General features: G+C 39.2%; 1 protein-coding gene across 1 annotated transcript in view; it reads right to left on the reverse strand.

Annotated features, from left to right (window-relative positions):
- Window positions 1-13337, reverse strand: part of LOC121301783 (tumor necrosis factor receptor superfamily member 16-like) — a 51756-nt gene that overhangs the window by 19077 nt on the left and 19342 nt on the right. Inside the window, exon 3 of the mRNA XM_041231387.1 lies at window positions 2809-3168. Within this exon, the coding sequence (XP_041087321.1) occupies window positions 2809-3168 (360 nt within the window). The remainder of the gene's footprint in view (window positions 1-2808; window positions 3169-13337) is intronic.

Here is a 13337-nt window from a genome sequence, read left to right on the forward strand (position 1 = left end):
TATCAGTTCTAAATCGCTCTAAGAAATCAACCTGCTAGGATTACACATTTTGATGTTTAATAGTCAATCATAAAACAATATTTGTTCTTGTGGTTTATAATTTGTTTTGTAGGGCTTTGCTTTGCGGTCCTCTTATCTAAAACTACACAATCTCTTAGAAAAGTAAGACACGCCGAACAAACTTAGTAAAGAAGTGAACAATCATTACTAATAATCCCATAAACCTCCTTAATTACACTCTATAAATTACTGCATTTGATTATTACAAATGAAGTATTTTAAAAGACTTTGAATTTGTCTGTTCTGCAATAGTACTTTCTAAGTGCTAATAATAAACACATGAAGTATCTTTAAGTTCATTTTGTTCAGGATTAGATTAAAAAAAAAAAAAAAAAATCCACTAAGCTCCCTCGCACTCACTGTGTGACCTCCAGGAGCAAATCATTTATCCTCCTTGGGTGTTGCTGTCCCACCCCAGCCTTGATGAAACTCGTCCAGTGTGATAAATGTTCACCCTGGTGCTGATCTTTGACACTCATGCAAAAGAGCATTAGTCTTTTAACAGCTGGTAGCTCACATAAGGATTAGAACGTCTTGTTGGGACGAAAGAAATTGCATGTATGATCCATGCGATGACACCCATGGAATTGAAACAGGGTTTGGATGGATACCCCATCGTTCAGTGGCAAATACCTCCCATGCAAGGCCAGTCAGACACTGTGTTCTTCTCTAAGTAATGATCTTTTAATTGCTTCCTCTTCTGTGTCAAAGCCGCTTCAGACCCTAGTCACTGGATCTCTGCAGTCAGCATGTTTACAAGGCACATAAAATCCTGCTTAAATCCCATTACTAAACAATCAAAAAATGTCGCTTTGTAAATTGTGTGTAATGAGATTTGAGGTTTAGTCGAGTTTCTGGGTTTCCCCACGATATCAGCTCAGGATAACTTGACCAGAGAACTAGTACATTTCAAGCAGCCAGTCTACAGGATGTTTCAGATAGGGATCTTTACAGTTTTAACAAGAGTTTTAACAAGTGTTATTCCTAAACATTTAACCGTTGTCAAAAATATGCAGGACAAATATAGGTTTTAGTCTTAGTGTTTACATAGTAGTAAGTGTACAGTCTACGCCTATTTCTTCAAAGTCTTTTTCAATATACAATGAAATGCTGTTCACATACAATCTTATGCACAAATACAGCTGCATTTATAAATTGAGGGCTTTTCTGATTGGTTACAAACTGTCCCCTACATGGTAATTGCAGTTAAGGAAATAATACTGCAGATTTCCGGATTTAAGTGAATTCAATTACTGGTTACCCATGAAATTAATTACCCCGAACGTTGGTTTCAACAGATATTGGATGTACTTATGTTATATTTATATATATATATATATATATATATATATATATATATATATATATATATATATATATATATATATATATATATATATATTTGCTAGTGTTTGCTGTTTCAAGTGTTTCTTTCAAAACTCCACATTTTAGACCTATAGAATGACCGTTCATGGCTGAGAAAATGTATGGAACTATTTCATTAGCTACTGTCACTTTAAATGTGTTTAATACTAAAGCCGAAACGTCTTGGAACTCAACATGCCTAGCCCAAGATCATACAAGGTACGGGCTGAGAATGGAAATTGAAAAATTACAAATGTTGAAATATTTAGAAACGGACATTAAAGAATAAGTATCTGTCTGTAAAATGTAAAAAAAAAAAAATAATAAAAAATAATACTAGCCTCTTCCCCAGAGTCTGTCTTCACCCTTTCCTGTGATCTGGGAAAGTAACGTTATGTGTTTTCAATTAACTTAACTTTGCATGAATGTGTCATCTTATACCTATTATGTCTGCTTACATAGCATCATAGAACACTCAGATGAATTGCAGAGTCCTCAAGTTAAAATTCGACAAGGTTCTAATTGCAACACAGTGCTTCGCTTCACAGCTTTGCAAGAGAGAGGCCCTCAGTCCAGTGATCAGTCAATCAGAACATGTTTACATGGCATCAAGTAAGCTGACTACTGTGTAATGAGATCCTTCACAATCAGATCAGGAAAATCCAGATTTAGTGATTACATGGCAAATACATTTCTTAATCTGATTGTATTCCCTGTTTACATGAAAGCTTCTGTACCCTGTCATGGTAACGACCCCTCCTCTCCATACAAAGAGCCGTCCTCTGCTTTTAGACCCAGACGAGTTTATGACCCCGTCCTGTAGACGCTGTCCTGAAACTCCAGATCAATCTCACTGTCTGTCCCCCCTCCTTTCTCTCATTCCTTCTCTCTCTCCTTCCATTTCTCCTTCTCCCAACACTAATTATTTGAAACACCACGTAACTGCAAAATATTCACGTTCAATTTGCTGATTTTAAAGCCATCACAGAAGGGAAACCAACGCAGGACTGAGTTCTGAAATAAGCAAGACACCTTCTGCTGCATAGCTTGTCTCTTTGAGATAATTTGAACGGTATCAGCTTTTTTTTTTTTTTTTTTTTTTTTTTACTGGTAATGGGTTATCATAAATATATATATTATATATATATATATATATATATATATATATATATATAATATATATATATATATATATATATATATATATATATAAATATATAAACTACATTTGTATATTACAATCAAAAATTGAAAAAACACTCTTTAGAAATCTACTATTGATAAATTTTCCTTCTGAATGAATGTGTTTGGGTTGATGACACACAACCCCTACAAAAGGCCAAAAGAAGCAGCCCGCCCAGGCTGTCTGTGGAGCTGTCCTACCTTTGCAGAGGGAATCGGAGGTCAGCGTGCAGCTCTCCATCTCGTACTCCTCGTCCTCACAGATGGTGCAGGGCAGGCAGGGGTCCATGCTGCTCTCCTGGTCGGAGTAGGTCCCCTCTGGGCAGAGCTCACACACAGTGTCCATCTCCTCGGTGCACTCCCTCCAGACCCCGTGTCCAAGTGGGCACAGTGTACAGGCCTGGCAGACCCCAGTCGCTTTGTCCATGTAGTAGCCGTAGTCACACACACAGATTGCATCGGCGCTTTCAGTGCATGGTGCTTTCATGCGCAGGAGGCCTTTACACTGAGTGCAAGGCCTGCAGGTCTCTGTGGGACTGTAGTTCTCTGAGAAGGACTCACCTGCATGACACAAATAATGGTAATCAATTAGAGTCGTTACACAGTGAAAGGCCAGTCGAAGGACCAACAAATTATGGACTTAATAAGAGGGGGGTGGCCTTACTACTAAAGGGAAGAATTTTTATTGCAACATAGTTGTGATTCTTTAAGGAGTTTAGCGTCTTTATTTACAGTCGAGTAGTTTAGCCATTCTAGATGTTAGTTATTTTAATTGTTTGCTCGAATTGAATATCAAATATTAAAAAGCAAAACCTAAATATGTTCTGCACAGGAAAGTCAACCCTTAAAAAAGCTTCACAATAGTAAAGGATAAAGAACAGGCCAGCATTGTATGGTAAAGCATGATAAAAAAAAAAAAAAAAAAAAAAACACACACACACACACACATGGTTCTCCCCAGGCTTGTTTTAGCTGGGCATACCACACGACTAAGCGGTTGTCGTCACCCAACTGAAACCCCCCCCAGATGCTACTGTGCCTTTAACGATAAGGATTGATTGCACTACTACCAGACTAGATCACTTGCATGCGCTGGGTGAAAAAAAAAATCTTCGAACCACTAGACTGCTGTGTTAAGTTTTGGCACTACATTTAACCAATCAGAGAGTTGAAGGACCTCGAGAAGCTGAAACATAAAAAACGTCTGCTAAAAAAATAAAATAACCAATTATTTTCAAAGCAAAAATCATGACAATGAATGTTGAAATTACCGAACCGAAATGGATGAGGTTCATGCCTTAACCTAAAGCTGAGTGTAGACACTCCTGGAGTAGTGGATAACCATAAGCTAAATATGTTTGTTTTTTTAACAACTCCAAGAGTGTCCCAGATACATCAAACACTTTGCAAAAAAAAACATCCGTGCACAAGACACACTTACAAAAAAAAAAAAAAAAAAAAAACATTGAGCAACAGCAGCAGCAGAAGCAGGAATCTAAGATGTCAGCAACTGTTTGATGCTCTTAGCATGGGGTTCTCATTTTTTATCCACAACCCCCTCTCTTCGATTGTCTCTGGATGAAGCAGAGACGTCCCAGTATACAAGTTTCAGTCCAAGGACTGTCCCTGTATGGTATGCACTGTGAATGCAGCTGCGGGGTACTATCGCGTTCCAGAGTTGCCTGAGGTAAGGATTACCGGTGTTTGCATTGACGCCTACAATGCAGTCTTTGGAGCCACACCACATTGACGTTTCCACACATCCGGCTGTGAGCTACTGTTCTGTGTACTGGAAAGACTTGATTCAAAGTACAATCGTTAACATCTTTAAAGTTCAACTCTATAAATATATATTTTTTCCCCAATACAAATATGTACCTTTTTTCCCCTGCTAACGCCACGTAACAAGGTTGTAAAGCTAGCCTGGTTTGTAACCTCTGTAGATACCAGCACGCACAATGATTGGATCATTTTCGCAAAAACAAAAAAAGTGAATACAATTTTTAAAGTATTGCCAATTTAGTGAGAGAATTTAAAAAGTAAATTACAGTAGAATGTTGCATTACACAAAGTGTGGAATATACATCTAGGAAAGTTATGTCAAGACTATGAACTTTCAACTCTTCCAATTAACAATTTATAGAAATGTAGAGCAAGTGGAGCTTAAAGGTCACATTATTTCAATTAGGAAGTATGTCTAGTGCCTGGCATTTAGAAGCTCAATGTAAAGGCAGTCATTTTTGTCTTTTATAGAAAGACTTGGTATTAAACAGCTATGCAGTTTTAAAAATGTTGGTTCAAAATAGCATACATATTCATATCCAAGAGCGTGCCACAGTTTCAGTGTGTTGCCATCTGCTAATGGTTCTGCTCTGGGTTTCTTCAGGGTAATAAACTAGGATTTAAAAGGGATCCCAATGGGAATCTTCAAACGTTACTGTAAGAGTGATGCTTTGTAGCCTGACCTCACAATCGGAAGCTAAACACAACACAAACTCAGCAGGAAATACAGTCCTGACCATGCAGCAACACAAACTCAGCAGGAAATACAGTCCTGACCATGCAGCAACACAAACTCAGCAGGAAATACAGTCCTGATCATGCAGCGACGTTACTTTCTAGTCATACACCATATAATATTTCACTGAATAAGGAGTCCAAACATGTTTTGTTTTTTCTGAAGAGGCCTCCATTCCATACCTCACATTCAGTGATATGCAGCACATCAATTACAGCAGCCCGCTGTGTGCACAGAACGTTTACAGAGTTCGGAAATAGCTCGGAAATACATTCAGCTTGTAGTTTTCCAGCTGCCCTTCTCAAATCCAAAGTTCAACCCCTTTTATAATATCAACATCACTGCAGCTGGCAAGGAAAAATACAAACATTCCTCTCTTCGTTGTTCACATCCTGACAGCTTTTTACACTTTAAAGTCTGTTTCAAAGCTCTTTTCAAAATGTCCGCTCTAGTGCACAGATAGTGATTAATGGCCACGTTGTCAAACAGGTAACACAGCAATAACGATCCATGATGTGGTACGGAACAGGAAAGCCAGAGCACTTGTTTTTATTTTTTATTTATTATAATTTTTTTTTAGAGGACAAATCCTGAACCCCAGTGCACTAGAGCAGACATTTTGAAAAGAGGTTTGAAACAAACTTTAAAGTTATAGGTGTAAAAAGTTGTCACGATGTTAACAATGAAAATAAAAATCACCTGCACCTTATTTTAACAGTGTGGCAACACGTGGGGGACATATAACGCTATATTTTTTAGAGCCCTGCTACTTACTCTTTTAACCAACTAAACACATTTAGCTTTAATACAGGACTCAGGGGGTGGTCTCAAGTCCGGCTCTAAATTAGATTGCATCAGGTAGTGTGGTTTATCAGAAGTGCGGACGCTGCGATACCAAACTACATTTTTTGTGTACCCTCCAATATCCTAAACGCTCTTTGATATGCTTGGTGCATGGACAGCTTTGCTGTACAAGCTTCGAGACTTATGTTGTAAAATGGTGGATCGTGGAAACTATGTCTTCCATGGGCTCCATATTTGCGTGGTTGTAAATATACAATACAGTGCATGATGGGATACTATCGTATTGAGTCCAATTGTCCATTGCACTGCTAGCAACTGTAACTGGACTATTTTAATAGTGTTTGTACATTTTAAGCCAGACTAGACATGAAACGGTATTTCAGTGTGGGTGCTTTGAGCGTGATTAATTAGAATGTTTCTTCATAATGGATAAGCCGTTTCTAGATAGACATGTATGTCAAACTCTGAAGTGTGACATACTTGTGTACAAGATATGCATGTAATCATTCATTCTTATGGCAAAAATAAATATTTAATGACCAGAGGATTGGCAAGACACCCATGCAGCTACCCAAGTCATTACCTAGGAATGATTGAGATACTAATTGAAAATGAGGTCTGTGCAATTGATCTCAATAACAGATAATGATACCATTTAAATCTAGTGTTTTACAGGCCAAATGCACCTAAGAGTATTTTCTTGCAAAGTATCCTAAATAACAATGGTGATCCAATTAAAAACTCTTTAGGTCATTATATGGCAAATGGATTTTGAATTGAAGATGTACTAAAAAAAAAAAAAAAAAAGAGAACCCACGATTCTATTCCCACTAGATAACCTCTCCCTGTGTGTCCTGTTACAGAATACAACATTGAAAACTGAAATATTATTCCGCCATTTTGAAATATTCCAGAAAACTATTTTTCATGGTAATATTACGCAAAAATTGAAACGGTCACCCCTCTAATATTCCCACCTAATCAGTTCTGAGTTGTGTGTATTTGCGAGTGGTCTGCTAACGGTTTCTGCTAGGGTAGGGATTCTGACATTTTGACTGCAGTTATTTAGATGCGACTTTGATAGTTACATTCCGTACTGTATCACAGAGTCCTAAATATCACCAGTGTCTGCTCCTTCTTGTATGGATTGACTTTGTATATCTGTCGTCACACCCTGGTAATTTTTCTAAGTTTGCTGCACCTCTATCCAGCTTTCAAACACGTATTCCCTCTAAGAGCAGCTGGCTGGTACACCAGAGTGTAACCATTCCTTGTCCCCTCCCTCACAGCTTCAAACTTAATGAATCCAATGACAAGCGCCTCGACTGTGTGAAATGAAGCATTATGTAGTGCTTGGTAGTTATGGGTGTTCTTAAAGGATCCTGGCATGCTTTCCCATTGGTTCCTAACACAATGCACCAGCTGTTGATTTTATCTCAACTAAATGCCATGTCTACCAGAATGCTTTGCAATTTCAGGAAGACACCTTGGGACAACAATTTCTTACAACACATTTAGCATTCTGACTGCAGGCATGCAAAGCATTCAACAGCACTGCCAATCACTACAGTGTTGACACCAAAAACAATTAGCAGCTTGATTTATCAAAACCTCTAGTCAATAAAAATGACAGGCAGGCAGCGTCAGCAGTACAGCACAAAAATGCAAATGCAAGGTCATTTCGCATGTGGATCAGATTCCACTCCACAGGATTTTCAGATGGCAGTAGCACATCAGTGTCAGGGTCTGTTATTTTTAGATAAGTAATATATAGTAGAACCTGATATTGATGCGATACAGCCATCCAAATGTCTTTGTATTAGATAGTTTATCAGAAGGAAGTGAAGTCACATTAAAATTAGTTGAATGAAACCTGCTGAATTATGTTACAATAACATATTGAATTACATACAGTACCGCTTTGTAGTTTTCCATATATTTAATGAAAAACTGACAAGAAATACTGTACTACTATTATGGCTTCTGGTAGACTTTTGCAATATCATTTTGTAGTTTCTTTGATTGCATGATGTTAAATAAAAAAAAAAACTTAATTTATATATATAATTTATATATAATGGTGCATATTGTGATAGTGTGTAATAGATACATATTGTGTAGAAGTTATATAACAGAGAGAAATATGTAAGAGTCTTATATAGTATAAATTACAGTACACATGCAGTCATAGTTTTTAAATTAAGTTTAACCAATCCTGATCTAAGGTAAAACTATAAGGAAATAGTCAAGTAGCACAGTAAACAAACATTTCAGTTAATGCCTTCATCTGAGTTGGTTCAGGTCTTAACTCCCTAAGGTAATGGAACACAAGGACCTGGGGCTGGATCAAGCAGACAGACGCTTCAGTTTAAACCTTCATCGTGTGGAATGTATTTGTCAATATAAACCACATCAAAGTCAGAACATTTATGTTAACCAATTGAAACAAAAGTATTTAAGCATTTAAGCATTCTCCTACCAAGGGGTACAGATTCATTCATAAAATACAGCACTGCTTTATGACCCAAGTTACTTTCCTGTTTTATGGTGTTATTCAAACAAACCTCTGCATTAGGAACATCCCCTTAGCCTGCTGGTCATTTATAAGATAATCATAGGGCTCTGGAAGCAGGGAGCAAAGGGGTGGTAAATAATACAGGCTTAGGACTTTGTGGGATTCAGATCTAAGCGGTACAAATCCAGCTATCAATACTGCATGCGCTTATGGAATTATGTTTGGATATAATAGGAAACGCACTAAATTATGCAGCATGCACATTTCAGAAAGTGGCACGCTGATGAGAACGTATCTAGCTTGTCAAGTTCAGATTCACGGGCTGTGGTGCTAATATGATCCCTACAAATGATTCCTTGTAAATATAATTAAAAGCTGAAGCCATCGGCTTTGTGAAGTCTCGTTTTAGACAGCACTTTTATTCCAATTTGGTAAACCCAGCAAACAGATTTACAAAGGCAAATCCCAGCTACAGTCTTGACAGATGCACACTGCCTTTTTATTTTGTTGTGTTAGGTGTGCACCGGACCTAAGACATTCTAACTAAAATCAATGGAAACGAAACAGCAACACTGCAGTTGTCAGAGGTACAGCACAGAGCACAATGGAAGCAAAAATTATTATTAGGTGCTGCTAGGATTCAGTTCTGGGGCCCCACTTCAAAGCAAGACATACTAGAGAGGTATCGCTTTGCCAAGTATGGCCAAGGAAGTTGGAGAGTAAACTTGAAAGCAGCTCCCATACAATATATTCGGTCACACTTGTGATGGCAAAATTACATCTCATGCAATTTCTGTACTAACTTCTGAGCTGTTTGTTCATGTGTTTGCTTAGCCTGTGTGACTTAAAAAGGGATCCTACCAATGTAATAAGAAGTTTGAAGTTTATTTTTTTATAATGTTTAGAATTAAAAAATAAACTTTTTTAGTCTAGACATTTCTCTTCCTCTTTCAGCCTTCACCACACATCTTGTTATTGCTAAGTGAAGGGGGGTTATATATAGCTATGCTTTAAAGTGACTGCAAGAAAGCCTACGTGACAAGACAGAGATTGTCAAGATGCCAGGAGGAACAAGACCTGCTCGCTAAAGCCATAAGAAGTTAATTATAAGTAGTTATGATATTTGTTATGTGATGTGTTGTTATTGTATAATTTGATAGGCCACTTTAATGTTGCTACTGCTATGATTGTTTAGGGTTTCCATGCTCAGGTTTAAATGCTATTACGGGTTATAAGAGTTAGGTATAATATAATAATAATAATGTGTTATTATCGGTAGTTGTTTGTGAAGATACATCCTCTTTCTTTCTGAAAGAGAGGTGACTCTTATAAGGAATTGAAAAAGTACTGACATTTAGCTAGAAAGAGGAGGTTCTATTTCTTTAGCAACCACAAGGTGCTTCTGTGGTATTTCATAGAAATGTCACTGACCTGCTTTTATTTTAGGGGGCTTGAAATTTAAATAAGCTGTTATGATTGGTCTCATTTTAATCTTCCAAGTTGTTGCTATCCGCTAATATTGAGTTAAGCTTCTGTGATTGGCTCGTAATAACTGTAGGTTATAAAGTATATATTATGCTTACTGGATCTGCGTAGCTCAGAACATTGCTCAGTTTCCTAACACCTGCGTGTGTTGAGATTGTTCTCGGGTTTGCAAACTATTAAACTTATTTACTCAATCCTGTCTGTTCTACTGAGTCTCTGTCTTACAGAAGTTTAAAGTATAAACTTCCACCACACACTGCATCCCAGTCTCTCATCTCTATACACTAGGCCACACTGCCTCCCTCCCTCCCTCCCGGTCTCTCAGCTCTAACTATAAGGCCACATTTCTTCTCTCCTTCCCAGTCCCTCCTCTAGTCACAAGGCCACACTTCCTCCCTCCCAGTCCATCACCTCTAAATCACAAAGCCCCATGCTTTCCTGTCTATCAGCTTTATTAACTAGGCCACATATGTTCCCTCTCAGTCCCTTAGCTGTAACCACAAGGCACATTGCTTCCCTTCCTCACTGTTCCTCAACTCTATTCACAATGCTCCCTCCTTCCCTGTCCCTTGTTCTGTGCACTTCCTCCCTAGTTCTGTCTGCTCGCCCCAATTGGTCCCCAGATACAGGCCCGGCCCTCAGGCCCACTTCATGACTAATTGAAAGTACTAATCTATCTGACACCCCCGAGCCCCTCCCCCTTCCTCTCTTCCTCTCCCTCTCTCTCGGGGGGGGGGGGGGGGGGGGGGGGGGGTGGGGGGGGGGGGGGGGGGGGGGGGGGGGGGGGGGGGGGGGGGGGGGGGGGGGGGGGGGGGGGGGGGGGGGGGGGGGGGGGGGGGGGGGGGGGGGGGGGGGGGGGTGAGCAAGGCTGCAGGGTATGAGATTTAGTTGATGTATCTGGCTGCAATGGAAATGTGCCATTCACAATGTGCCTTTCCTGTTTCCATTACCATAATGCTTCCATCAATAATTCATGTCAATACATTAATGAAGTCCACTCCCGACATTATACTAGCTTTTATGATCAGCATATTACAGGATACTGCTTAAGAGGATGATTGTCTTTTCTTGTGTTTTCTAATCCCATCCTGTCAGCCTCTAACTGATATTGGAATCAATGCAGTACAGTAACTGTTTCTATTCGTTGTCCCAGATCCTAATGAAATACATTCATAATACAAATGAAATGATCAACTTCCCTTATAGAACAGTTTGGAAATGCCCATTAGGAGAAAAGCATAATCCCAGGGTATTACCTATACAGGTATAACTCTGTACAGACCTTAGCATTACCAGCAATCGCAACACAATAGATCTAAAACAAATACTGTTCAGTGTTCCCGATACAGAGGACCTCTGCGTGGTACTGTTCAGACATTGGCTAAACCATGGTAAACTTGTGATCCTGCAATGGGTACCCATGGTAAATTAGGGTTGACCAAAGTAATAGTTCATGGGGTAACATGTTCATACAGTTGATTGTGTTGTTTTGAATGGGATGCATGCCCCCCCCATACACCTCCCACGCCTGGGTTTTGCCCCTTCCAGCACACAAAAGGGACCCCCACCCCCCCATGCTGTCCTTCTTCCACAAGGTAAAAAGTCGAGTAGAAATACATTTTGGTTTGTGCTTTCTTCAGTGTACTAATAAAGAACTCTATGTCATGGTATTTTCATCCACCTTTTCCAGCCATCCTCAACTTTCTCACTTTTTACACCTCTACCCCCTGCTGCTCACCTACCATTAACAGAGTGATTACAATGATGGGTGCTGCTCACACAGGGAGGGAGAAACACTTCCTAACTTGGACTGCCGTTGCACCTCAGTGTCTTGTACTGTAGTGCGGCGCAGATCACAGTTTACTGAGCCGAAACTCTGCCGTTGAAGGTCACTTCATAAAAGCTTTGCCTGAGAAGCTAAAACCTTTTTGAATGTGCCAGGATTATGAGAGGGAATGATAATAAAATAATAATAAAAAGAAAATCCACCTTAACAGTATTTTTTAAACGAGCTGTTTGCAATCTGGCTCTCCGTCAATAAACAGAAGAGGATGTGGGTCTCAGAAGCAACATGCACTTTATAAACTAGGAATGGTTTACAAGTATTAAATCAGAAGCAGACAGTTCATGATAGAAAGGGTTGAGAAAGTGAATCCACAAAGAAGGACACTTCTCTGTGTACCAAGCGTATCACCAACAATCACTAGAGAGGCATACCAGAGCATGTGAACTAGCTGAGTTACTGTGAGTTATAGTGGCTTTACAAAACCATGGTATTCAAAAAGACATAACCACTGGGTACAAGAGACACAGCCAAGTTATTGCACCCTTGGAAACTTGGCTCTAACTATATAAGGGGTATATGAAAAAGATTTGACAGTTGGTGCATCAGCATCTTTCTCGTGTGCTTTATTGTTCTGTGGTCTACACTAAAAGATATAAAGTAAATGCAAAATCCGCAGCTTATTCATTTGCTTCTTGTGAGTTTGACCTTTGGGGGCCTGAATGCTTGGTCTAACATAAAAATGCAATGATGCTCTCAGCCCATAAACTATCAGGATCTCGACATGTCAAACCGCTGTGACGAGATCTTGAGATTTTTTGTTCATCGACACTTCAAAATGTTATTGAGCGATCAAGATATTTTGTCTGGTGATCTTGACGAAACTTCGAGCTTCTGAGAATTTCCTTAATGAGCCACTGTACAAAAACAAACAAATCAACTGCTGGTGTTTGTGTGAGACCCAGAACTCAATGGTGTGCTCTCTTGTTTGCAGAAAGGACAGGAAGCATTGGTGGTGCCTGCTAGTGGCATTGGTCAGGACTTTCCACTTCATGCTGAAAATGCTCCTTCATTTCAGTTTAATATCTAATGTAATGGATGTGCAAAATTTAAGTAAATATCATTTGAAATCTGGTTTAACTGATGTATTTACTGCAAATGTAACTATAGCACATTTCTGTGGTCTAAATTAAATAAGCCAAGCCTTAATAGGACCTATTGCCCCCAAAGTTTTACAACAAAATGTGTGCAGATTGCATTTTCTAAAGACCTTGATCTGGCCCATTGTTTCACAGGCGCTGCTGTCAACCTTTATAACAGCAACACTCCATCAATAGCACACTGTGGTTTAAAGACACTATCTGCCTGGTTTTACTGCTGTATGGCACCACCTCAGAGTGAACAATCACAAACAGCCGCAGTGCCGCAGGGGGTTTGAAAAGCTCACAGCATGGCGACAGTTAACGTCTGTATTGTTTGAGCTTGGGGGTCACATAAGGTGTGCACGTTATAATGGGGTTAGGTGCGCAATGTGTTTTGGTTCAGGGATCTTTTGTCACAAGTAATTAGGAATCTGGATCACAAAATTTTGTGTAAGAATTGTGTCACTTTATCCAGTTATTAAC

Source organism: Polyodon spathula, chromosome 28, assembly GCF_017654505.1.
Source record: "Polyodon spathula isolate WHYD16114869_AA chromosome 28, ASM1765450v1, whole genome shotgun sequence".
Lineage (NCBI taxonomy): Eukaryota > Metazoa > Chordata > Actinopteri > Acipenseriformes > Polyodontidae > Polyodon > Polyodon spathula.